General features: G+C 44.6%; 1 protein-coding gene across 2 annotated transcripts in view; it reads left to right on the top strand.

Moving 5' to 3' along the window:
* The window catches only part of LOC109901775 (zinc finger protein 407), a 196,817-nt gene that overhangs the window by 142,113 nt on the left and 26,993 nt on the right, over positions 1-27,711 (top strand). For both annotated transcript variants that reach the window (XM_031786551.1, XM_031786552.1), the window contains exon 8: positions 1,031-1,209. In XM_031786551.1, coding sequence (XP_031642411.1) covers positions 1,031-1,209 — 179 coding nt within the window. The remainder of the gene's footprint in view (positions 1-1,030; positions 1,210-27,711) is intronic.

The following is a 27,711-nucleotide window of genomic DNA, read 5'->3' as shown; positions in this document are numbered from 1 at the left end:
ACCGCTTTACCTCGCTACACTACTACACCGCTTTACTTCGCTACACTACTACACCGCTTTACCTCGCTACCCTACTACACCGCCCTTTCCTCGCTACACTACTACACCGCTTTACCTCGCTACACTACTACGCCGCTTTACCTCGCTACACTACTTCACCACTTTACCTCGCTACACTACTACACCGCTTTACCTCGCTACACTACTACGCCGCTTTACCTCGCTACACTACTTCACCACTTTACCTCACGACACTACTATACCACTTTACCTCACGACACTACTATACCACTTTACCTCGCTACACTACTATACCACTTTACCTCGCTACACTACTACGCCGCTTTACCTCGCTACACTACTTCACCACTTTACCTCACGACACTACTATACCACTTTACCTCGCTACACTACTATACCACTTTACCTCGCTACACTACTACACCGCTTTACCTCGCTCAGTGGATACGAGATTTGGTTCAGGATTTCCGAGGTTACAAACACGGTAGACCTCATCAAAATATGTTATAAAAATGTTGTTTTTAAACTTTCCCCCTGTTGCAGGAGTGTCATACCCACATAGTGAAATGTCTGTAACATGCAAGAGGAACCAAGGGCTGTGTGGAAACAAGTGTGCATCTACAGCGTGTAAATGTATCTCACAAATTGTAGAACTGTGTATCATTGTTTACCACTTTGCTTACCCCACCGCCAGTTTTTGATTGTGTGTGTGTTGCATCGTCACAGGAGGCTTTAAGAGTCTCTCCAAAAAATGTATACTCCTTAAACATGCTCCCTCAGCCCCACCACTAAATTGTTTGAGTTCAATCCACTTGATTCATGTTGTTAGTGTCATTAGAACAAAACCAAACTGTCAGTACAGTAAACCCTCCAAGGGGAGCATCTATTGTTTGGGGATTTTCTTCTTCTCCTTCCTGTCCTTTTTTTTTTTACTCTTCGTTTCATCTTTTTATCTTCTAATTGAAGGAATTATTTCTTCTTTAATCACTATCTGTTCATCTCCCAACAGATCCAACTGTGCGGAGAACATCCGAAAGCACATCCTGCACACGGGGAAGCACGAGGGAGTGAAGATGTACAACTGCCCCAAGTGTGACTACGGCACCAACGGCCCCATGGACTTCAGGAACCATCTGAAGGAGCATCACCCCGACATCGAGAACCCTGACCTGGCCTACCTGCACGCAGGTAGGATTACCCCTATCTACACACACACACACACGGGGTGAACTCGCATAGACACTCAAGCGAGTGAACATACAAACAAACACACACTGATCTTCACTCTGACACTCTCCTCTGGGTAACAGCTCCCCTGATACCTCACTCGCTCTCTCCCCCTCTCTCTCTCTCTCTCTCTCTCTCTCTCTCTCTCTCTCTCTCTCTCTCTCTCTCCTGCTCCTTCCCTCCACCTCCTCCTTCTTTTCTTCCCCCTCCTCCTTCCCTCCACCTTCTCCTCTACCCCTTCCCCCTCATCCTCTTCCTCCTTTTTCTCATCCTCCTCCTTCCCTCCTTCCCTCCTCTACCCCCCCCCCCCCCTCCTCTATTGGATCTATCCTTTGTGTTGAGTGTTCTCCCTGTGTCCTTGAAGGCCCCAAATCCAATCTAGAGAGTGAATGTCCTTCTCTGGAAACCGAAAGGACACCTTTTATCCCATTATCCCTATGACCTGGTGCCCTCTGGATAGTAAAGCATGTGGTAGCTAGCCACTCCAGTCCAAGGCTGCGTCCCAAATGGTGCCCTGTTCCCTATTTCCTGCACTCCTTTTGACCAGGGTCCATAGGGCTCTGGTCAAAAGCAGTGCCCAGGACACAGACCAGGACAGACGTTGGCCAGGGGAGGATACCATTACTGGGGTGGGGAGACATGACCATAGAGCATGGAGAAGGAAACACTGTTGCTTTAGTTCTTTCGTTTCTATGGAGACAGGATGGGTCTGTGTTTTGTCTCTGTGTGCTGAATCTGCTGACTGTTCACCGGCCTCGCTTTCCCTTCCACAGAGTTAGGGTTGGCAAAATACCTGCTTCTTATTCCCTTACACCCCCCCACACACACTACCCCACACCCACATACCCCCTCCCCTCACACCTACAGAAGGTTGAAAGAAGGTATGTTTGTGTTTAAAGTGCTCTTGTGGGGCTCTCTGAAAAAGGGAAGCGATGTTTTATCCGAGTCGACAGAACGAGACCAAAAGAAAGGAGAGCGAGGGGGGGAAAAAAGATGAAGAAGGTAGATGTTGAATTAACCTGCTTGTGATTGCTCTCTGTCAGGATGGCACTGGGACTGGCAGGGAGAGGCAAATCGTCTGTGTTGGCCCTTCCTGCCGTTTTCCCTTTGAAAGACACAGATCAAACACAGGCTCTCTCTCTCTCTCTCTCTCTCCTCTCTTTCTCCTCCGTAGCCCCAGTCACGGGCCCCTCACAGCCGCAGTTGATTGACACTCGGACGTCTGCGGCGCTCCTCTCGGTGCCGTCTCTGCCTCTCTTTTTTTCCTCTTCTCTCCACCCTTTCTTTATTCAACGCCGTCGCACTTCGAATTAAAGCCCTTCTCAAGGATGAAAAGAGAGGTCCTCTGCAAACGGAGGAGGGAGAGAGGGAGGAAGAGAGGAGGGAATTAGAGCCAGCCAGAGATGATGGAGGGAAATTATGATTAGAAAAAATATGAAAGAAACCAGGAGAATATGGTTGTGGGGAGGGTGGGCGGGTGGGTGTTGCTGATCGGGCAATTTTTTAAATAAAATGGTAATGACAATTGTTCTTCCTCGTGAGATGGACACAGAGATAGGGCGCAGGGAAGTGGCGGTGCTTCTGAGATGTGTACTGCGATATCACAAGGCTTGCGGTGGTGATAGAGCTGCAGGTGCAGTACCATACCTTAGAGTTAAACAGAGCACCTGCAGAATTGTTCTTGTTAAATGGGTTAGCCGAGCTTCCTCTGGGGCCTCGTTTCACCACGGAAGGTCTAGTACAGAGTCGTTGCTGACTGGGCTGGCTAAATGTTCATCCAAAATGGTGCCCTACTCCCTATACAGTGCACTGCTTTTCACCAGAGCCTCATGGCTCTGGTTTTAGGTAGTGCAGTAAATAGAGAATAGGTTGCCATTTTCAGATGCACCCGGTTAGAGGGCACTCAGGGTATATAAACAGCGACCCGTCCCATCCCATATACCTAGCAGTGGCGTAACATAATGCCCTTCATACCCACACAGGTCATAAGTCATCATTAGCATTGTTAGAGCGTCTTCATCCCACTGTTTAATTGTAAAAAATCTCCCCAATTTTGGACTTGGGTCATAATTGCGCGTCTTAAGGGCATAGTAATCAAATGGCTCATAATGATGTGTCTGGATGTGCTACTTAGTGTCCGGCTCCAGCACGTCTTCAAGGCATTGTTCCTAGTTAGTGCAGTTTCTATTTGCCCTAATAATACAAGATCGATGACTACGGTAGAGGGTTGCAAAAGGGCTACTTTTTAAATGATGATCTTAATACCGTATCTGAACCACCAGGCAAATTCATTTCTATGCATATCTGTTATTATGCGGTATTGCAAACCAATATGCTTTTCAATGGCTTTTACTTTAGTTGTGCCTTTCTTGTTTCCTTCTGCCTCCCCCATCTCTCTCTCTCTCTCTCTCTCTCTCTCTCTCTCTCTCTCTCTCTCTCTCTGTCTCTCTCTGCTCTCTCTCTCTCTCTCGCTCTCTGCTCTCTCGCTCTCTCTCTCTCTCTCTCTCTCTCTCCTCTCGCTCTCTCTCTCTCGCTCTCTCTCGCCTCTTCTCGCTCCTCTCCTCTCGCTCTCTCGCTCTCCTCGCTCTCTCTCTCTCTCGCTCTCTCTCTCGCTCTCCTTCTCATTCTCTCTCTCTCTCTCGTTTCTCTCTCGCTCTCTGTCTCTCTTTCACTCTCTCTCTCTCTCTCTTGCTCGCTCTCTCTTCGCTCTCTGTCCTCTCTTCTCTCTCTCCTCTCTCTTCTCTCTCTGTCTCTCTCTCTCTGCCTCTCTCCTGTCTCCTCTCTGTCTCTCTCTCTGCCTCTCTCTCTCTCTCTCTCTCTCTCGCTCTCTCTCGCTCTCTCTGTCTCTCTCTGTCTCTCTCTCTCTGCCTCTCTCTCTCTGTTCTCTCTTCTCTTGCCTCTCTCTGTCTCTCTCTGTCTCTCTCTCTCTGCCTCTCTCTCTCTCTGTCTCTCTCGCTCTCTCTCTGTCTCTCTCTCTCTCTCGCACTCTCTCTCGCTCTCTCTGTCTCTCTCTCTCTGTCTCTCTCTCTCTCTCTCTCTCTCTCTCTCTCTGTCTCTCTCTCTCTCTCTGTCCCTTCAGCATCTAATGAAATATCCCACCCCTGTTGTGTGACAGCGGCTTCTGTGTTTGTGTAGGTTATGTGTTTATTCCAGGAATAAAACGTGCCCGTCAACTTGAAGCGCAGACAATAAACCCGACATCTGTGTCTAATAACAGCGTGTTATGTGTGATACGTTCTTGCGTGAAACAAGTCTCGTAGCAGTTTTAACAAATAACATCAGTAGGACACGACAAATTTAAGAAGACAGACAAAAAAAACATGTTATTTTCGTACTTACGGCGTAGATAGTCAACATCTATCCGTCTATGACGGCTCTATCAAATTTGCTTCAAAGTACATGTCACTGCACAGTCAGGGACATATTCCGAAACATATTTCAATACATGGGTTACCTTCCGCCCCCGATAGAGCGTTGGGCCAGTAAACTGAAAGGTTGCTGGATCGAATCCCTGGGCTGACTAGGTAAAAATCTGTCGTTCTGCCCCTGAACAAGGCAGTTCCCCGGTAGACCGCCATTGTAAGAATTTGTTCTTAACTGACTCGCCTATTTAAATAAAGGTTAAGTAAAAAATCAAATAAAGAAATAGAATTGTTACAGGATCAGATGATTGCTAATGAAGTTGGGGATTGGTGTCACCCAGAGAGAGAGTTTGTGACATTAACAATGGACTTGTTGCATCGAGACATTTGGAACAAAAATATTTTTAAGGCTCTTGGTCTTTCAATTAATCTTTGTCTCTGTTTGTCTCTTAGTTCATCTGTTTCCCGTCTGCCTTTCTGTCTGTAGTCGTTCGCACAAACACACCTGCATTTACAATATAAAGACAATATTAGGAACATGTCAATGCAATGTGTTGTCTGGACAGATGGAAGCATCCCCAATAAACTCTGAAGACAGTGTGTCTTTTTGTCTTTCTGTCCCTTCCCCGTCACGTTCACACAAACACACAGTACAGCACACCTGTACGCCTGGGCTTGAGGCTGATTGCAGTGCCGGGTGTTAATTGGAGAATTCCCCCGTGGTGAACACCTTTTTGGTTCCCTTGCTGGCTTTCTTTGGGCCTGTTTTTTTTCTTCTTCCTGGAAATACATCACTGTTTTTTTTTGCACCCCAATATATGAGCTCTGGAAAGAGAGTCTCCCTTCCGACAGGGTACAGTAGCAACTAGTCAACTATCAGGGGACTCGCTTGTTTGTCTTTGCCTCTCCCTTCTCTGCCTCTCTCTCTCTCTATTGCTTTCTCTCTCTCCCCCCCCCCCTCTCAGTCCCTCTCTGGGGGGCTTGTTTGTGTATTTGGATGTTGACTGTCCCCCCATCCCCACGCTCCACACGTTACAGTAGGCCTGGTTGAGATATCACGGCAGAGACACAGAGAGTGCCGCTCAGTGTGAGTGTGCCCAAGGGGACGGCTAGGGAGGGAGCGAAAAGCCAAGTGTTCTGGGAAGAGAGACGACGCATGGCGTGGTGTGCGGCCCAGTAAACGGATGCGGGCATTGGGGCCGCTCGGCTCGGCTAGGCAAAGCCGGCGTTTCCTGCATAATGACCTGCTCCGACGAGCATGAAAGCTCCCCCAGACGGACGCATTTATCACACATCAGCCGCAACAAAACAGGCCTTTGTTTGTTCCACTTCGCTCCACTCTGAGAGTCACTCTCTTGTGGTATTTAGTGGCCATTCAGGGGACAGACTGACACCCAGTCTATGGGTCTATGTATGTATATAAGAGAAACTGTGGGACTAGTGGCTCTTGGATGGTTCTTTCTGTGTTTTTCAGTGACTTCTTCTGAAATGACCCCATTTTTTAGTATGTAGTGCACTACCTTTGACCAGAGCCCTATTTGCACTATATGGAATAGAGTCAATAGCTCTTGGTTCCTTTTTCTATGGCTACTTCTGAAATTGCACCCTATTCCTTATATAGTGCACTATTACAAAAGCCTCCCCCCGACCTTGGCTCTGAGTGATGATTGGATGATGAAAAGGTCACAGTGTGTACTCTAGGGGTCAGAGGATGAGGTCAGAGAAGTGTGTGTCTGCCTTTCTCTGGTGTGTGTCTGGGGATGACAGGGCCTTGTCTGAAAACACGCACCCACACACACAGACATACACATTCAAACACACACAGACACCCTCCTCTGTGTGGTGTGAGTGACAGCTACAGGGGTGTTTCCCGAGAGGCACTTCTCTCCTGGCGCGGGCGTTGGATATGGGACCAGCCGGCTCCTATAAGACCTCATCCATTATTCAGTCGCCCATCTCCCCTCACTACAGACACTGCTATAGACAGTAGACAGAGCTTAGACAGAGCTACCTTTACCACTAGGCCCCTGTCTGCCTGCCTACCAACGGTGATGGACAGAAAAAGATGAGAGAGAGAGGGAGGGTGGGTGGGTGGGGGTAATGAGAGAGCGAGCGAGAGGGAGGGGGTTTGCGATTGTGTCTATCTCGCACCGGTCCCCCTTTTTGACTCGGTCAACACAAGCCTTATAACACCACCGTGTTGCTCTCTGTCTGGGGGACTGATTGGAGTGAAATACACTTCCTCTATCCCTCCCCTGAACATTAACCCCGGTCAGTACTGGAGCCCTTGACTTTCAGCTCGAGACAAACTACATGGGATGTCAGGTAGCCTAGCGGTTAGATCGTTGGGCCAGTAACCGGAAGGTCACTGGTTCGAATTCCCGAGGCAACAAGGGGAAAAATCTGTCTGTGCCCTTGAGCAAGGCACATAACTGTAATTTGCCCCAGGGGTGGCGTACTACTATGACTGACCCTGTAAAACAGCACATTTCACTCTCTGTTATAAGGCTTGTGTTTCACATGCTCAGAAGACAATCATTCTAGAACGTTGCAGATAGAAATGTGATGAATAGAGCTTACACGAGCCTCATATTCTACCGGTAAGTGCTATCCGGCATCCTTGGGACATCCCTTACTTTAACCCTAACCTTAACCCTAACCTTAACTCTAACCTTAACCCTAACTTTAACCCTAACCTTAACTCTAACCTTAACCCTAACCTTAACCCTTACTTTAACCCTAACCTTAACTCTAACCTTAACCCTTACTTTAACCCTAACCTTAACTCTAACCTTAACCCTAACCTTAACCCTAACCTTAACTCTAACCTTAACCCTAACTTTAACCCTAACCTTAACTCTAACCTTAACCCTAACCTTAACCCTTACTTTAACCCTAACCTTAACTCTAACCTTAACCCTTACTTTAACCCTAACCTTAACTCTAACCTTAACCCTAACCTTAACCCTTACTTTAACCCTAACCTTAACTCTAACCTTAACCCTTACTTTAACCCTAACCTTAACCCTAACCTTAACTCTAACCTTAACCCTTACTTTAACCGTTTTAAAATGTCAACTTCAATAGAGTACCACAGTATGAGTCATAATACTCATAAAACCTAAGGGTCAAACAAGGAAATGGTTCCAATTGTCTTTTGACCATTTATTTTTCCTATAGGGGATTTTGGAAACATTTCCCCTGGTGTGACATTTTGATAACAGTGTAAATCTCTCTAGGAAAAGGTGTCTTTTATCAATATATTTTCTGTATTTACTCCCCAAAAATGAAAAGCTAATTAGCTTCTAATGTGGCTATCATAAAGAACTACAAATGCCATCAAGACGAGGCTGCCGAATCGAAGCGAAGGATCAACTATCTAACGTTAGCTAAGTTTAGTGAATAATAAATTGGAGGAGAAAAAAAAGTGTGCAAGTTTTAAATTGACACCACCTGATAGCAAAGGTGTCAGCTAGAGGTGACAGGAGCTTGCCGGGATTCGTAGTCTTGCATGATGGCTACTTTGGTGCTAATGAACATGTTTGAATCTGAGAGTAAATAGAGCTGAATATGTTGATAAAAGTCACCTTGTCCTAGAGAGATTTACATGGTTATTAAAACGTCACGCCAGGGTAAGTCTACACGAACACAGTCCTTATTTTAAGTGTTTATAAAATTCTCTTGTGGAAAAATGTATGGTGGAATAATGATTGGAATGTCTTGGTTTTATGGGTATTTTGACAGGGAATTAGGACGTCCCAAGGATACTGTTTAGACTTTTCCCCCTATTCTATATCTGTTCTACACAACATATTTCTATCTGTCTGTTTTGTCAGAATGTTGAAGATAGAAATGTCATGAATAGAGCTGACATGACAGACAATCATATCTGTTCCACACAGCACATTTCGTTGAACAGTTCTCGCAACGTTACATCCTCCTGAACGAGGCCCCAGGAGCGGTGATGGCAATAACAACATGGCTGCTCATTGGCTTCCTATTGTACCCAGGAACGTCTGGGCCTTAGTGTGGCGTTCCAAATGTACCAACAGGCTAAACTTCCCAACCAACAGACCAATTACACGTTTTTTAAAACCCGAGTCCCCATGTTTCCTGTTACGATGCCCCTGTTAGGAGCTTTCACTGCATTATTTCTGTTCTCCCAACATAATTGAATCCCCTGGCTGCTCATCACTGGGCTAATTTGACCCAATGTGCAGCGCTTGGTAATCAGAGTGCTGCCTATTAGGCTACCAGACCCCAATTAAGTGTCCTCTTATTTCCACATAACGAGCGCCTCTGTTATTGTATTCTCCTTTTTAGTGCTCAGGCTTTGTTTGGGTAATTTTGTCATTAGAAGTGGTATTGAAGTAGATATGAATGTCTTATTAAAGTGGAGTTTAGTCAGGGAGGGAGGGTGAGAGGGAGGGAGGGAGAGAGGGAGGGAGGGAGGGTGAGAGGGAGAGAGAGAGACCCGATTCGTGACACCCAGAAAGCTAACTCAATATGGAGCACAGATAGATACAAGTGAGTACGATAGTTGATGGGGAATTGTAATATAGTGAAAGTTGAACATTCTCTCTGTCTTTCACACATGCCCACACACACGTAGCACACATGCACTCTCTGTCTTTCTCTCTCTCTCTCTCTCTCTCTCTCTCTCTCTCTCTCTCTCTCTCTCTCTCTCTCTCTCTCTCTCTCCCCCCACTGACTCTATCTATGGCACTTTCTTGTTTTCTCTTTCTGTCTCAGTCCTGTTTAAGTGACTAGAGCTGTGTGTGAAAGGAGCCCATGGAGAGCAATAGCAGAGTGTGTGTGTGTGTGTGCGTGCATGCATGCGTGCTTGTTTCTGTGTGTGTGTGTGCGTGTGTGCATGCATGAGCGTGTGTCTCTCTGTGTTTCTCTGTGTGTGTGTTTGGTGTTTGTGTCGGCTCCCCGTTGCCTAATTAAAGGGTGAGGAAAGCCACTCACAGAGAGATTAAACCTAAAAGGCCAAATTAGCACTAAAAAGGGGTGTGGCAAATCCACACAGGCACAGGCCATGAAATCTCTCTTGACACCTGTGAAAAGAAGAGGGGGGGGGAATGAATAAAAAAACGTTTCTGTTCCAGGAGTCTGTGCATGTTTAATGAGAGATTTCAGCCTGGTTCGCTAGTTGGGCTATATGCCGCAGACTGTGTGTATATCAGGGCAGACTCCAGAGTTTTAGGGCTGGACTCCATAACTGAACAGACTCGTGTGTGTGTGTGTGTGTGTGTGTGTGTGTGTGTGTGTGTGTGTGTGTGTGTGTGTGTGTGTGTGTGTGTGTGTGTGTGTGTGTGTGTGTGTGTGTGTGTGTGTGTGTGTGTGTGTGTGTGTGTGTGTGTGTGTGTGTGAGTGAGTGAGTGAGAGACATCTGCTAAGCATCTCTTTCCCTATGGCTGAAAATTCAGACATAGTCATGCACAGACAGACCAGACCAGAACCGACCTCGCTGCAATACCACTCACACAGAGGTACAGTTGAAGTCGGAAGTTTACATACACTTAGGTTAGGAAAATCAAAAGATATCAGCCAAGACCTCAGAAAAACAATTGTAGGCCTCCACAAGTCTGGTTCATCCTTGGGAGCAATTTCCAAACACCTGAAGGTACCACGTTCATCTGTACAAACAATAGTAGGCAAGTATAAACACCATGGGGCCACGCAGCCGTCATACCGCTCAGGAAGGAGAGGTGTTCTGTCTCCTATAGATGAACGTACTTTGGTGTAAAAAGTGCAAATCAATCCCAGAACAACAGCAAAGGACCTTGTGAAGATTCTGGAGGAAACGGGTACAAAAGTATCTATATCCACAGTAAAACGAGTCCTATATCGACATAACCTGAAAGGCAACTCAGCAAACAACTGCTCCAAAACCGCCATAAAAAAGCCACACTACGGTTTGCAACTGCACATGGGGACGAAGATCGTACTTTTATAAATATAACTATTTGGCCATAATGACTACCGTTATGTTTGGAGGAAAACGGGGGAGGCCTGCAAGCCAAAGAACACCATCCCAACTGTGAAGCACAGGGGTGGCAGCATCATGTTGTGGGGGTGCTTTGCTTCAGGAGGGACGGGTGCAATTCACAAAATTATGTGGATATGTTGAAACAACATCTCAAGACATCAGTCAGGAAGTTAATAAAGCTTGGTCACAAATGGGTCTTCCAAATGGACAATGACCCCACGCATACTTCCAACGTTGTGGAAAATGGCTTAAGGACAACAATGTCAAGGTATTGGAGTGGCCATCACAAAGCCCTGACCTCAATCCTATAGAACATGTGTGGGCAGAACTGAAAAAGCGAGTGCGAGCAAGGAGGCCTACAAACCTGACTCAGTTACACCAGCTCTGTCAGGAGGAATGGGCCAAAATACACCCAACTTATTGTGGGAAGCTTGTAGAAGGCTACCCTAAATGTTTAGCCCAAGTTAAACTATTTAAAGGCAATGCTACCAAATACTAATTGAGTGTATGTAAACTTCTGACCCACTGGGAATGTGATGAAATAAATAAAAGCTGAAATAAATCACTCTCACAGAAGAGAGAGACAGAAGAGACAGACAGAAGAGAGAGACAGAGAGAGAGACAGAAGAGAGAGACAGAAGAGAGAGACAGAGAGAGAGACAGAAGAGAGACAGAAGAGAGACAGAAGAGAGACAGAAGAGAGAGACAGAAGAGAGAGACAGAGAGACAGAAGAGAGAGACAGAAGAGAGAGGGAAAAGGGGCATAACCAGTCCAAGGAGGCAAGCCTCAGTCACTGCTTGGTGGGACATTATGTTAAACAGGGTGACTATTGATGTGACACTCTTCTGTCTCGTCTGTGTCCCCAAGGCTCAGAGAATCCATCCCTCATACAATCTCCATACGTCCTCCTATCCCCAATACATACACCCTCCTATCCCCCACACACACACCCTCCTATCCCCAATACATACACCCTCCTATCCCCAGTACATACACCCTCCTATCCCCCACACACACACCCTCCTACCCCCAATACACACACCCTCCTATCCCCCCCACACACACCCTCCTATCCCCAATACACACACCCTCCTATCCCCCACACACACACCCTCCTTTCCCGCACACACACTCCCTCCTATCCCCCACACACACACCCTCCTATCCCCCACACACACCCTCCTATCTCCCACACACATACCCTCCTATCCCCCATACACACATCCTCCTATCCCCAATACACACACCCTCCTATCTCCCACACACACACTCCCTCCTATCCCCCACACACACACCCTCCTATCCCCCACACACACCCTCCTATCTCCCACACACATACCCTCCTATCCCCCATACACACATCCTCCTATCCCCAATACACACACCCTCCTATCTCCCACACACACACTCCCTCCTATCTCCCACACACACACCCTCCTATCTCCCACACACATACCCTCATATCCCCCATACACACATCCTCCTATCCCCCATGCACACATCCTCCTATCCCCCATGCACACACCCTCCTATCTCCCACGCACACACTCTCCTATCCCCCATACACACTCCCTCCTATACCCCATACACACACTCTCCTATCCCCCATGCACACACTCTCCTATCCCCCATACACACACTCCCTCCTATCCCCCATACACACACTCCCTCCTATCCCCCATACACACACCCTCCAATCCTCCATACACACACCCTCTCGCTCTCTCTCGCTCTCTCTCTCTCTCGCTCTCTCTCTCTCTCGCTCTCTCTCGCTCTCTTTCTCTCGCTCTCTCTCGCTCTCTCTCGCGCTCTCTTTCTCTCTCTTTCTCTCTCTCGCTCTCTCGCTCTCTCTCTCTCTCTCTGGCTTCAGAAATACTATCTTCACTGAACTGGTGAATTGATAATACTCTCCTGACACATTTTATTACAAAGGCCCGGTTTGTAATAGGTAATCATTTACTGTTGCTGCTATCTCTCCTGGACCATACGTCTAATGCCTTCACAGGACAAAGTTATCCTGTAGTTCCATGAGCTATTGTTTTTGTGTGTGTCTGTGTTGTTGTTGGGTTTTAGATGTCTAGTTTTATTTTATGGTTTTGTCAGTGCCCAAGAGATTTTGGCGAATTATAGGACTAGTTAAAAAGGCAATATATACTTGAGTTTGTATGTGTGTGTGTGTGTGTGTGTGTGTGTCTGTCTGCGTGTGTTGTTGAAGCACATCAATGAAAATGACAGTGAATGGGGCCTAATCCCTGCGGGTAGCAGAATCCAAAACACCAAGTACCACAATCTCATCATTTCAATTTATCATATTTATTCATTTTCCTCTAGCTCCAGCTTAATGCGCTCTCGCTCCCTCTCTCCCTTCCTCTCTCCCTTCCTCTCTCTCTTCCTCTCTCCCTTCCTCTCTCCCTCCCTCTCTCCCTTCCTCTCTCGCTCCCTCTCTCCCTTCCTCTCTCCCCCCTCTGTAATCTGTTTTTTCTTCTCTCCGTCTCTCTGCTGGCGATGTGTGAGCCTGGCAGTCACGCTGATTGACAGCACTCAAGTAGCCTACGGAAAAGCCGCTCATTTTTTGTCAGGCATGGCACTGGTGTTGCAGGCCTTATCTGGAACCCCAATTTATTGCCTTTTCTCTGGGCAAAAGGGGTTGCCACTCACCCAGATTGACAGCCCTCAGATTTGGAGGTTGCAGTGCAGGGATTTCCTTTCAGTTGTAATTTTTTTTCCTTCTATATTCCCTCCCCTGTTTACCACTCATTCTAGTAAACACGCGCGTGCGTGCACACACGCACACACACACACACACACACACTCTCCCATGCTCACTCGTCTTTGACCGTTTTTTTGTTGCTATGGCCTTACCTGCCATTTGATTGACAGACAAAAATCCATGTTGGTCCTCTCTCCAAAATGAGTCAAGTTCATTTTTGAACTTGTATCTTTGTTTTGGTAATTGTTGTTTTAGTCGGGGGGGAGGGGGGATTATGGTGGAAACTAGAAGGATAATTAAAGGTGTGTGTGTGTGTGTGTGTGTTTCAGCCTAGCTCTTTCTGCTATTCTGTCTGTAACCGCTTACAGTGCATTAAGGACTCGTGTGTATGAGTGTCTGTGTGTGTCCCTCCATGCTCACTCGCGCCAGCGGAATGACCTCAGAATCCCGGAGGCTTATCGTAGCGGTGTTCCACATTATTGATAGCAGCAGAGATATTGACAGGCTGGCGCGGGCGCCGGGGACGGAGGATGGGACTTTGATATGACATATTGTGCGTCTCAGCAGAAGCCATAAATAATTGTGACACGTTTTTGTATGCATGGGAAAGTCCTTGATTCAGTCCCCCATAAAAATAAACTTCTATTATAGAAGGTGTTTGTCAAGTGGCCGCGTGATGGATGGCGCAGCGTTTATCCCGTGGCAGGACGACGGGTTATGGATGCTGGGGAGGAGTCGCCGCAGGAGCCCTGACACCAGAGTAATTACTGCCCCTCCTGCGTTCTACGCACCTGCACTAGCCTCGGTCCCTCTAACGCCACTATCTTGGACAATGGCGACGTGGCCAAAGGCCAGAAGATAAGACTGAGATATATATATATATATATATATATATATATATATATATATATATATATATATATATGAGTTGTAGTACACTGACTGTACAAGCAGCCACTGTATTATCAACCTAGCTCAGCTACATAATATAATTTATCATATAGTGTATATGGCATTTAGCAGATGCTTTTATCCGTTGTGACTTACATGCATACATTTTACATATAGGTGGCCCCAGCGGGAATAAAACCCACGAGCCTTTGCTTTGCGAGCGCCGTGCTCTACTGACTGAGCCTCTCCATACAAACACATGTTACAAGCCATTATGAATATATACTATCAACTCTTCAACTTCTTACATGCCCACACATACTCTGTCAATATGTACCGTCAACTCTTTCATACTCTTACATGCCCACACATACGCTATAATATAGTCTACGTCTTTTGACTCAATCATAATTCGAATTTATACTTCTTGTGTTATGTTATTGGCGTAATTTGATACATCCACTGTGTTTAACTTTCTCTAATGTCTCAGTATGTGATTGAGTGGCGGCAGTTCGACAGAGTGGGGTGAGGTGTCTCCTAGAAGCAGCCTGCCAGGCGAGGCAGAGGAGAGGTGTGGGGGTGGGGGTGAGGAAGCTGTGGGTGGATGTTCGGAGGGGGGGGGGGGGCATGGGGTGAAGCCAGACGCAGACCGTCAGTGGGAGTGACACCTGTTTCACCGCTGCCGCACCCTCAGCAACAGCTGCTCCGGTCCTCCACGCGCTCTCGCTTTCTCCTCCTCCTCCTCCTCATCCCCTGCTTCCCTAGAAGACAATGGGCATGTGGAGATTTTAGTGAGCAGCTCCAGCCCAGCTGTTTCCATGTTCATGGTGGTAATGAGGACGTAAACAGAGCGGAGTGATGCCCAGCAGATTGTGCTATGTGTTTATCTTCAGTAGTTACATTTTTTTGTTGCAGGTGTTGTTGTTGGTGTTAAACCCGAGCCTTATAAAGTCAATTGTTGTTACTGCTTGCCAAGAAAACGATCTAGCCTGGTTGGTGGGCGATGGTTCACTTTTTGGTCTCAGACATGATGATACATCATGGTGCACTACCTAGGCCTTTCTCCGGTTGGGTAGAGTGTGCGCATTTTTTTTGGGGGGGGGGGGGGTTATTTATTTACACCAAAGAAAATAAGTAAATTGACAAAACAGTACAGACCAAAAGTAAAAATGGTGTGCAGTTGAGGTTGGAAGCCCAAAAGGGCTATTATGAAAACCACACCACGAATATACAGTGGGGCAAAAAAGTATTTAGTCAGCCACCAATTGTGCAAGTTCTGACCTCTGTCATTGCCAACAATGGGTATATAACAAAGTATTGAGATAAACTTTTGTTATTGACCAAATACTTATTTTCCACCATAATTTGCAAATAAATTCATTAAAAATCCTACAATGTGATTTTCTGGATTTTTTTTCTAATTTTGTCTGTCATAGTTGCAGTGTACCTATGATGAAAATTACAGGCCTCTCTCATCTTTTTAAGTGGGAGAACTTGCACAATTGGTGGCTGACTAAATACTTTTTTCCCCCACTGTAAGTGCATAAAAAAATCTATAAGATCAATCAGTTACACAAAGCTAATCATTTTAAATTTGACATGATATATTCAGTATACAAGAAAAAGCGTGTGTGCGTGTGAGGGAGAGAGTTAGGATACATTGAGGGGAATATTGGGTAGTTTGGTTCATCAGGCTGACCCCCAGTCTTCACTTGAAGTTATTTAGGGATGATGATGTTTCGGCAATGTGACGATAAGAATTCCAGAGTATGGTACCTCTGTATCTGACAGTCAGTTTCTCAATGTGAGGTGTGGCAGTGGGGTTATTACAGTGTCTTGTGTTACAGTTGAAGTCGGAAATGTACATATACTTAGGTTGGAGCCATTAAAACTCGTTGTTCAACCACTCCACAAATTTCTTGTGAACAAACTATAGTTTTGGCAAGTCAGTTAGGACATCTACTTTGTACATGACACAAGTAATTTTTCCAACAATTGTTTACGGACAGATTATTTCACTTATAATTCACTGTATCACAATTCCAGTGGGTCAGAAGTTTACATACACTAAGATGACTGAGCCTTTAAACAGCATGGAAAATTCCCGAAAATTATGTCATGGCTTTAGAAGCTTCTGATAGGCGAATTGACATCATTTGAGTCAATTGGAGGTGTACCTGTGGGATGTATTTCAAGGCCTACCTTCAAACTCAGTGCCTCTTTGCTTGACATCATGGGGAAATCAAAGAAATCATTTAAGACCTCAGAAAAACAATTGTAGACCTCCACAAGTCTGGTTCATCCATGGGAGCAATTTCCAAATGCCTGAAAGTACCACGTTCATCTCTACAAACAACAACCTGACATGATGACTCCTTGCTGTCCCCAGTCCACCTGGCCATGCTGCTGTTCCAGTTTCAACTGACCTGAGCCCTAGGACCATGCCCCAGGACTACCTGACATGATGACTCCTTGCTGTCCCCAGTCTACCTGGCCATGCTGCTGCTCCAGTTTCAACTTCCACCTGACTGTGCTGCTGCTCTAGTTTCAACTGTTCTGCCTTATTATTATTCGACCATGCTGGTCATTTATGAACATTGAACATCTTGACCATGTTCTGTTATAATCTCCACCCGGCACAGCCAGAAGAGGACTGGCCACCCCACATAGCCTGGTTCCTCTCTAGGTTTCTTCCTAGGTATTGGCCTTTCTAGGGAGTTTTTCCTAGCCACCGTGCTTCTCCACCTGCATTGCTTGCTGTTTGGGGTTTTAGGCTGGGTTTCTGTACAGCACTTTGAGATATCAGCTGATGTACGAAGGGCTATATAAATAAATTTGATTTGATTTGATTTGATTTAGTACGCAAGTATAAACACCATGGGACCACGCAGCCGTCATACCGCTCAGGAAGGAGAGGCGTTCTGTCTCCTAGAGATTAACGTACTTTGGTGCGAAAAGTGCAAATCAATCCCAGAACAAGAGCAAAGGACCATGTGAAGATGCTGGAGGAAAAAGGTACAAAAATATCTATATCCACAGTTAAACGAGTCCTATATCGACATATCTTGAATGGCCGCTCAGCAAGGAAGAAGCCACTGCTCCAATACCGCCATAAAAAAAACAGACTATGGTTTGCAACTGCAAATGGGGACAAAGATCGTACTTTTTGGAGAAATGTCCTCTGGTCTGATGAAACAAAATAGAACTGTTTGGCCATAATGACCATTGTTATGTTTGGAGGAAAAAGGGGGAGGCTTGCAAGCCAAAGAACACCATCCTAACCGTGAAGCACGGGAGTGGCAGCACCATGTTGTGGGGGTGCTTTGCTGCAGGAGGGACTGGTGCACTTCACAAAATAGATGGCATCATGAGGGAGGAAAATTCAGTGAAAATATTGAAGCAACATCTCAAGACATCGGTCAGGATGTAGAGGCAAAATGGCTTAAGGACAACAAAGTCAAGGTATTGGAGTGGCCACCACAAAGCCCTGACCTCAATCTTATAGAAAATGTGTGGGCAGAACTGAAAAAGTGTGTGCGAGTATGGAGGCCTACAAACCTGACAGCTCTGTCAGGAGGAATGGGCCAAAATTCACCCAACTTACTGTGGGAAGCTTGTGGAAGGCTACCCGAAACATCGACCCAAGTTAAACAATTTAAAGACAATGCTACCAAATACTAATTGAGTGTATGTAAACTTCTGACCCACTGGGAATGTGATGGAAGATATGAAAGCTGAAATCATTCTCTCTACTATTATTCTGACATTTCACGTTCTTAAAATAAAGTGGTAATCCTAACTGACCTAAGACAGGGCATTTATACCAGTTTAAATGTATTTGGCTAAGGTGTATGTAAACTTCCGACTTCATCTGTATATAGATGGATTTCAGAATTACCCTGGAAGAAACCACTTGAAGGGTTTAGGTAAACTGTCTGGTAGGTGTGAGTATTTGTAGATGAAAGTGCATAATTGGTGTACATTAATGTTGTAAATAGACAAGATATTGAATTTCTTAAACAAAGGTGCAGCTGGAGCCAGGTAATTATTAAGTATTTTGTATGATGAGTCATTTGTGTAAGTAGGAGGCATATTTACTGGCCCAGACAATATTACAGTAAATTAGATATGGGTGAATTAAGTTATAGTATAGAGTTAGGAAGCAAGCCTGATGAACCAAACCACTAAGCTTTCTGATGATACCAACAGATTTCATCACTTTGCTACTGACAAATTTAATATGATCTTTCCAGGGTAACTTTTCATCAATTAGAACTCCTAGGAATCTAGTGAATGTGACCTGAAATTTCCATTTCATTTCCACCAATTTGAGATTCCGACCCTTTTTAAACTTTTTTTTAAACAATATTTCTTAATCTTACTAGTAAATACAATAAAGTTTGATTTTTTTTTACATTTCAAGATAATTTGTTTATCTGGAAACATTCAGAAAATTTGGCCATACCTGAGTTGGCTTCATTAGTTAGTGAATCAAAATTCATGTGCGATATAATCTAATTGGTATCATCAACAAAGAGAATGGGAAATACGGTAGAAGACACAGCAGCTAGGTCATTGATATAGATTACGAATAACAAAGGTCCAATCATCCAACCCTGTGGCACACCACAGGATATCTTTGTCTTGGTTGATGCACAGCCGTTTGCATAAACAAATTGTTCTCTATGATAAACATAACTATATAACCAATTAAATGTATAATCGTGAAAACTGTAATAATGCAATTTAGAAAGTAATATTTCCTGATCAAGCGCTTTGGATAAATCTAAAAAAGATGCCAAGAGCGTATTAATTGTTGTTAAGGGCTGTAAAGATTTGATCCACAAGTTGCAAAAGAGCCATATCTGTAGTCTTTACGAAAACCATATTGGTGGTCATATAAAATACAGTGTTGATGTAAATGTTTCAACATTCTCTTATACACCAATTTTTCTAGGATTTTAGAAAAACATGGCAGTACAGATATTGGGCAATAATTTGTAAAAGATCTTGGATCCTCAGATTTATAGAGAGGGATAACGTTGGCAATTTTCAACTCTTTATGAACAATACCAGTTTGCATAGAGGCTCAGTAATCGAGGAAGGCAAACAGGCACCAATCTTATCTAGACATGCTGCTGATATCTTTAAGTTACCAACTACCTCCATCACCTACATTACATCAGGAGGATCAAACTGAAGCAGAGAAGGGAAATGTCCCTTAGTGTAATCCATGGGATTTCCATCAGTTTTCTCCAATTTCTTTGACACATTCACAAAAAAAGTTATTAAATTCACATGAAATAACATCAGGATCATTAAAGCTCTTATTTCCAACAATACATTGAGATGGAATCATTGTAGATTCCTTTTTCTTATTAAACAGTTGATTGATGATTTTCCAAGTCAACTTTATATTATTTAAGGATTCTTGGAATTTGTTAGTAAAATATTTTTTGTTGGGGATGTCTGAAGTAGGTGAGTAAATTTCTTCTTAACTTTTTGTAATTATCAGAATTCAGGGTAGAGGGATTTGTGAGAAACTAGTTTTTTTTTAACTGAGGATTTTTGGAGACCGGTTATAAACCAAGATTTCCAAAATCCTTCTGCTGCTCTCTTACATGGTTTAACTCATGGAAATCAGTGGTGAAAAACAGAATTGAAAGATGTGAGAAATCGCTCCACATCGGTCTAATTATAAAAATGTTCCCATGAAATATCATCAATCAACATCTTAAAGCACTCACAATTACTTTTGTTAAATATTCTACATTTAAAGCTATTAATCACTCCCATCTGTTCATTTCCAGCTGCCGAAGAGAAGTAGAACATTGGAACGTGGTCAGAAATGTCAGGATGAACTATACCTGTATTAGCCACATTTTTCAAAGAATTTGTTAAGATATTATTAATAAGGGTGGCAGATGAGCTGGTCAGTCTTACCATGTTTTTTTACCACACGGAGGGAATTTCTATGAAAGACATTCAACATCAATGTTATCAGATCTAAATGCGAGGTTCTCTCACAAAGAATTGAAATTGTTTAGGAACAAAAATCGACACTCTTCCTCCCACTCTTGATGTTCCACAGTGGTGAACAGCATTTTGTCATAAAGCATGGTTGGGACATGTCATAAAGCGTGGTTGGGACATGTCATAAAACCTGGTTGGGACATGTCAAAGCGTGGTTGGGACATGTCATAAAGTGTGGTTGGGACATGTCATAAAGCGTGGTTGGGACATGTCATAAAACCTGGTTGGGACATGTCAAAGCGTGGTTGGGACATGTCATAAAGTGTGGTTGGGACATGTCATAAAGCGTGGTTGGGACATGTCATAAAGCGTGTTTGGGACATGTCATAAAACCTGGTTGGGACATGTCAAAGCGTGGTTGGGACATGTCATAAAGTGTGGTTGGGACATGTCATAAAGCATGGTTGGGACATGTCATAAAGCGTGGTTGGGACATGTCATTAAGCGTGGTTGGGACATGTCATAAAACCTGGTTGGGACATGTCAAAGCGTGGTTGGGACATGTCATAAAACCTGGTTGGGACATGTCATAAAACCTGGTTGGGACATGTCAAAGCGTGGTTGGGACATGTCATAAAGTGTGGTTGGGACATGTCCTAAAGCGTGGTTGGGACATGTCATAAAGCGTGGTTGGGACATGTCATAAAGCGTGGTTGGGACATGTCATAAAGCGTGGTTGGGACATGTCGTAAAGCGTATTTGGGACATGTCATAAAGTGTGGTTGGGACATGTCGTAAAGCGTGGTTGGGACATGTCATAAAGCGAGGTTGGGACATGTCATTAAGCGTGGTTGGGACATGTCATAAAGTGTGGTTGGGACATGTCATAAAGCGTGGTTGGGACATGTCGTAAAGCGTGGTTGGGGCATGTCATAAAGCGTGGTTGGGACATGTCATTAAACGTGGTTGGGACATGTCATAAAGCGTGGTTGGGACATGTCATAAAGCGTGGTTGGGACATGTCATAAAGTGTGGTTGGGACATGTCATAAAGCGTGGTTGAGACATGTCATAAAACCTGGTTGGGACATGTCAAAGCGTGGTTGGGACATGTCATAAAGTGTGGTTGGGACATGTCATAAAGCGTGGTTGGGACATGTCATAAAACCTGGTTGGGACATGTCAAAGCGTGGTTGGGACATGTCATAAAGTGTGGTTGGGACATGTCATAAAGCGTGGTTGGGACATGTCATAAAGCGTGTTTGGGACATGTCATAAAACCTGGTTGGGACATGTCAAAGCGTGGTTGGGACATGTCATAAAGTGTGGTTGGGACATGTCATAAAGCATGGTTGGGACATGTCATAAAGCGTGGTTGGGACATGTCATAAAGCGTGGTTGGGACATGTCATAAAACCTGGTTGGGACATGTCAAAGCGTGGTTGGGACATGTCATAAAGCGTGGTTGGGACATGTCATAAAGCGTGGTTGGGACATGTCGTAAAGCGTGGTTGGGACATGTCGTAAAGCGTATTTGGGACATGTCATAAAGTGTGGTTGGGACATGTCATAAAGCGTGGTTGGGACATGTCATAAAGCGTGGTTGGGACATGTCATTAAGCGTGGTTGGGACATGTCATAAAGCGTGGTTGGGACATGTCGTAAAGCGTGGTTGGGGCATGTCATAAAGCGTGGTTGGGACATGTCATTAAACGTGGTTGGGACATGTCATAAAGCGTGGTTGGGACATGTCATAAAGCGTGGTTGGGACATGTCATAAAGCGTGGTTGGGACATGTCATAAAGTGTGGTTGGGACATGTCATAAAGCGTGGTTGGGACATGTCATAAAGCGTGGTTGGGACATGTCATAAAGCGTGGTTGGGACATGTCGTAAAGCGTGGTTGGGACATGTCGTAAAGCGTATTTGGGACATGTCATAAAGTGTGGTTGGGACATGTCATAAAGCGTGGTTGGGACATGTCATAAAGCGTGGTTGGGACATGTCATTAAGCGTGGTTGGGACATGTCATAAAGCGTGGTTGGGACATGTCGTAAAGCGTGGTTGGGGCATGTCATAAAGCGTGGTTGGGACATGTCATTAAACGTGGTTGGGACATGTCATAAAGCGTGGTTGGGACATGTCATAAAGCGTGGTTGGGACATGTCATAAAGCGTGGTTGGGACATGTCATAAAGTGTGGTTGGGACATGTCATAAAGCGTGGTTGAGACATGTCATTAAACGTGGTTGGGACATGTCATTAAGCGTGGTTGGGACATGTCATTAAGCGTGGTGGGACATGTCATAAAGCGTGGTTGAGACATGTCATAAAGTGTGGTTGGGAGATGTCATAAAGCGTGGTTGGGACATGTCATAAAGCGTGGTTGTCCTCTTTAGTCAACCAAATTTCTGTAAGGGCAACAATGGAAAATTCATGACTGAGAGAAGACAAATAATGAACAAGGTGGTCCTGATTTTTTAGGAAGACTGAACGTTCAAATGAAAGGTAGAAAATAAGCTTGTCTTGGAATTACATGTGATAGACTTATTTCTGGTACATTTCAGTAAATTTGAATCTGGAACGACACAATCATTATATTTATCGTTGGCTTCATTAATATCTAATGTGTTGAAGACCATGTTATCAGGGTTGATATCCTGCCCAACTAAGAGCGATGCACAGTCGGAATCATCCAGAGAGTGGAATGGAAAAACATAGACGTGCCTCACATGTCAAATACAACACTTTCCCATGGAATGCACATTGACACAGTCCACATAACACCACTGAACACTTCAGAGGGTTGTGGCATTTAGAGCGATGTGTGCTTTTGGTGTTGAGGTTAGGTGAAACGCATGAACAAAGCAGAGTAAAGATATATGTGTGGATCCAATTAGTGGACTATAGCAGAGTCACCTGCCATATGCCTACGAGAGGGTTGGTGACTGACCAGCTGATCATACTTCAGGTATGCGATGTTGCCTTTTTTGTTGTTTGTTCTTCAATTAGTCGTGGCAGCAATTGCTCTCTTTTGTAGGCGTACCTTTTCGGAGAAGTCTACATTGATCAAGATTTTGGTTCCCATCCTTGTCTTTGAACCTGAGCAGTTTCACCACTACAGATCTGGTGCCAACCATCGGGGACGAAAGTGCCATTCCTATGCGCCCTCTCCTTCTCGATGAGTTTAGGGTCCGGTTTGAGATGACCTGCCAGCAGTTTCTTGGCCTTGACTTCTGTGTCATGCCAAGGTTCCGTCTTTACGTCTTCAATTCCATCGATTTTAAATAGTTATTGCGCCTCGAATGTTTTTTTTTCTCATTTTTTTTTAGGTAGCCTCCTTTGGAAGAGTTCTTGTCGAGTGTTGTTTGGAAGATTGAGAAAATCCTCAGGCCTAGTTTTGAATGCGGTCTGACTTGTGACATTCACACCCTTTAACTACTCCACCTCAGACTCCAAACTGTGTTTTAAATTCTATGACATCCTGAAACAGATCATCAGCTCTTTTTGTTGGTACAAACGGCTCTATTAGATATTGTATGGAACAATTTGTGTTGATGGAGTAGTTCATGGAGTGCAGTGCTTGATAAGTATTGCTCTTCCGCGCCGAGCGTCGAGGCGTTGTTCTGTCTAGTATTAGCCATGCTGCCGTTGTTGTGAGCTAAAAATGAGTTCGCAAACACAACCCATACCCCGCCTCCCGAAAACAAGCTCCGCCAGTGAAATGACACACACACACACACAAGCAACACAGACTTGATCACACGTACACCAGTACGGTAAACAGAGAGAAGGCGGAGGACTTACTCACTGTATGGATCCTGCCTGCGCTTCACTAAACGAGTGGTAGGTCACCAACTCACAAGTTAGCACTGTGGATACCAGCAGTATGCGGGGCAGTATGCCAAAACACCGGTCAAAGTTGCTTGGGAGGGACAATGTTAGGAGCATTCGCTTACTCATGTAATGAGCAGCGTGAGCGAGCGAGCGTGTTCAAACACAACCAATCAGATACAAGAAAATAGCACATACATGCAGAAATCCATGCACATACATACAGTATGTAAGGGCACACACACACACACAGCCTACCTCCTTCACCCCTCCCCACACATACACCTCTCCATCCATAGATCCATGTTCTGAGGGTCCTTCTCCACACTAGGTAACATGCCCAGCCTCTGTCTCCATCTCTGATTGTGTCATGGCTTGCAGGGCTGAGTCTTAATCCAGGAGTAGTGTCTCTCTCTCTCTCTCTCTCTCTCTCTCTGTGCTAGAGATGGAGTTGAGAGAGAACCGCTTCACTCGGTCAATAGGCTTACAAGACTATCAGGGACTATTGATTGTGCCGGACAATGAGGCCAAAGCTACACTAATTGTTTTTCTACTGGTCTGTAGGTGAAGACAACAGTCACTGGCCCACACCACTCAGGAATCTTACATCTGTTTTGTTGTGAAAGCACTGGGAGTTAATAGCCTTTGATTACTGGGGAGGGGTGTGTGTGTTTGCTAGGAGGGGTGTGTGTTTGCTAGGAGGAGTAGGGTGTGTGCGTGTGATGCTATCTGAAGTCTCAATTGGTAACGAATGGTCGTATGTGGACTGGCTTCGCTAGGTCAATATTAGCACCAATGGTTCTAACAAACAGATTTGACCATCTTTCTCCCTCCTCTCCTCTTTGCCGTAGTGTAGGTCCCTCTCACTCTGGGTTACACAGTCAATCACCAGTCCTATTTCATTCTCATCAACATCACACACACTGCGTTGGAAAGGAATCCTTCAGCTTTGCAGACATCGTTATCCAATCCAACTGAGCCTCTCTGCGTCTGTACATTCTCAGTGTTGTTAGGTCAATACATGCTGAGTGAAGTTCAAAACATCTCTCCGTCCAGCTGTGTGTGTGTGTGTGTGTGTGTGTGTGTGTGTGTGTGTGTGTGTGTGTGTGTGTGTGTGTGTGTGTGTGTGTGTGAAGTCCTATCTGCATGTGCAGCCTCCCCAGTGTGTGTGGATTTATTCCACATGTTTGTTTATTGTGGAGAGCAGCGAGTTTGTTTGTGCCTGGCTGTCATAGGGGCCGGTCTGGTGTGATGAAAGACACTTGGACCTTCCCATCCATTTCGCATTTGCTCCAATCAATTATTCAACAGGACAGCCAATTAAAAATGAGGGAGAGCGGTCAGGGCCTCGCCCCCCGAAGGCCGCCACTAGACAACTCTCTCCGTGAATAATTGGTGCAATTAATTTAGCATTGAGCAATACAGGAGTTCTCACTCCCTCTCTCACTCGGCGACTATACCGCTGAGCCACTCAACACAGCAAAACACACACAAGTACAGCCGGCCACACAATCGCCATTACACACACATATCACAACATACTGTATGCACGCACACACACACACACACACATTTGTTTTCTTATCCTTTGTGAGGGACCAAAGAATTGATTCAATTGGGCTATCGCAGTCTATTACAAATCAATCTGCTAGTGTGGTTTGAAATGTCTGACAGCCATCAGAAAGGTGTTGGGAAGTTCAGAAGATTGGGAAATAATTGAGTATGGTCTTCTGTGTAGGACAGAACATCACCATTAGTGATGTTGTATGGTCTTCTGTGTAGGAAAGAACATCACCATTAGTGATGTTGTATGGTCTTCTGTGTAGGACAGAACATCACCATTAGTGATGTTGTATGGTCTTCTGTGTAGGACAGAACATCACCATTAGTGATGGTGTATGGTCTTCTGTGTAGGACAGAACATCACCATTAGTAATGTTGTATGGTCTTCTGTGTAGGACAGAACATCACCATTAGTGATGTTGTATGGTCTTCTGTGTAGGAAAGAACATCACCATTAGTGATGTTGTATGGTCTTCTGTGTAGGACAGAACATCACCATTAGTGATGTTGTATGGTCTTCTGTGTAGGACAGAACATCACCATTAGTGATGTTGTATGGTCTTCTGTGTAGGAAAGAACATCACCATTAGTGATGTTGTATGGTCTTCTGTGTAGGACAGAACATCACCATTAGTGATGTTGTATGGTCTTCTGTGTAGGAAAGAACATCACCATTAGTGATGTTGTATGGTCTTCTGTGTAGGACAGAACATCACCATTAGTGATGTTGTATGGTCTTCTGTGTAGGAAAGAACATCACCATTAGTGATGTTGTATGGTCTTCTGTGTAGGACAGAACATCACCATTAGTGATGTTGTATGGTCTTCTGTGTAGGACAGAACATCACCATTAGTGATGTTGTATGGTCTTCTGTGTAGGAAAGAACATCACCATTAGTGATGTTGTATGGTCTTCTGTGTAGGACAGAACATCACCATTAGGGATGTTGTTTTTAACCCTCAGTCTGATTTAGTGCCAGGTATTGTCCACCTTGTTCTAATGAGTCCTGTGCGGCCTGTGGGCATTGTAGAGGGAAACAAACACAGAGTGCCTTCAGAAAGTATTCAGACCCTTTGACTTTTTCCACATTTTGTTGCGTTACAGCCTGAGTTTAATATGGATCGGTGGTCACTGGCCGACACACGGCCATAATGTTAAAGTGGTATTGTGTTTTTTTCTTCTATTTTTTACAAATTAATTAAAAATGAAAAGCTGAAATGTCTCGAGTCAATAACTATTCAACCCCTTTGTTATGGCAAGCGTAAATAAGTTCAGGAGTAAACATTTGCTTAACCAAGTTGCATGGGCGCACTCTGCGTGCATTAATAGTATATACATCATTTTTGAATGATTACCTCATATCTTTACCCCACACAAGCAATTACAGTGCTTTCGGAAAGTATTCAGACCCTTTGACTTTTTCTACATTTTGTTACAGGCTTATTCTAAAATTGATTAAAGAAAATAATTTCTTATTAATGACAAAGCGAAAACTGTTTTTATTTTTATTTATTTTTTGAAATGTATTAAAAACAACAACAGAAATACCTCATTTACATAAGTATTCAGACCCTTTGCTATAGACTCAAAATTGTGCTCGGGTGCATTCTGTTTCCATTGATCATCCTTGAGATGTTTCTACAACTTGATTGGAGTCCACCTGTTGTCAATTCAATTGATTGGACATGATTTGGAAAGGCACACACCTGTCTATATAAGGTCCTACCGTTGACAGTACATTTCAGAGCAAAACCAAGCCATGAGGTCGAAGGAATTGTCCGTAGAGCTCCAAGACAGGATTGTGTCGGGGCACAGATCTGGGGAAGGGTACCAAAACATTTCTGCAGCATTGAAGGTCCCCAAGAAAACAGTGAACTCCATTTTTAAATGGAAGAAATTTGGAACCACCAAGACTCTTCCTAGAGCTGGCCGACCGGCCAAACTGAGCAATCTGGGGAGAAGGGCCTTGGTCAGGGAGGTGACAAAGAACCTGATGGTCACTCTGACAGAGCTCTAGAGTTCCTCTGTGGAGATGGGAGACCCTTCCAGAAGGACAACCATCTCTGCAGCACTCCATCAATTAGGCCTTTATGATAGAGTGGCCAGACAGAAGCCACTCCTCAGTAAAAGGCACAT

The sequence above is a fragment of the Oncorhynchus kisutch genome, linkage group LG13, assembly GCF_002021735.2.
Source record: "Oncorhynchus kisutch isolate 150728-3 linkage group LG13, Okis_V2, whole genome shotgun sequence".
NCBI lineage: Eukaryota > Metazoa > Chordata > Actinopteri > Salmoniformes > Salmonidae > Oncorhynchus > Oncorhynchus kisutch.
The sequence above is the reverse complement of the archived record's forward strand: the minus strand, read 5'-3'. Positions and strand labels throughout refer to the sequence as shown.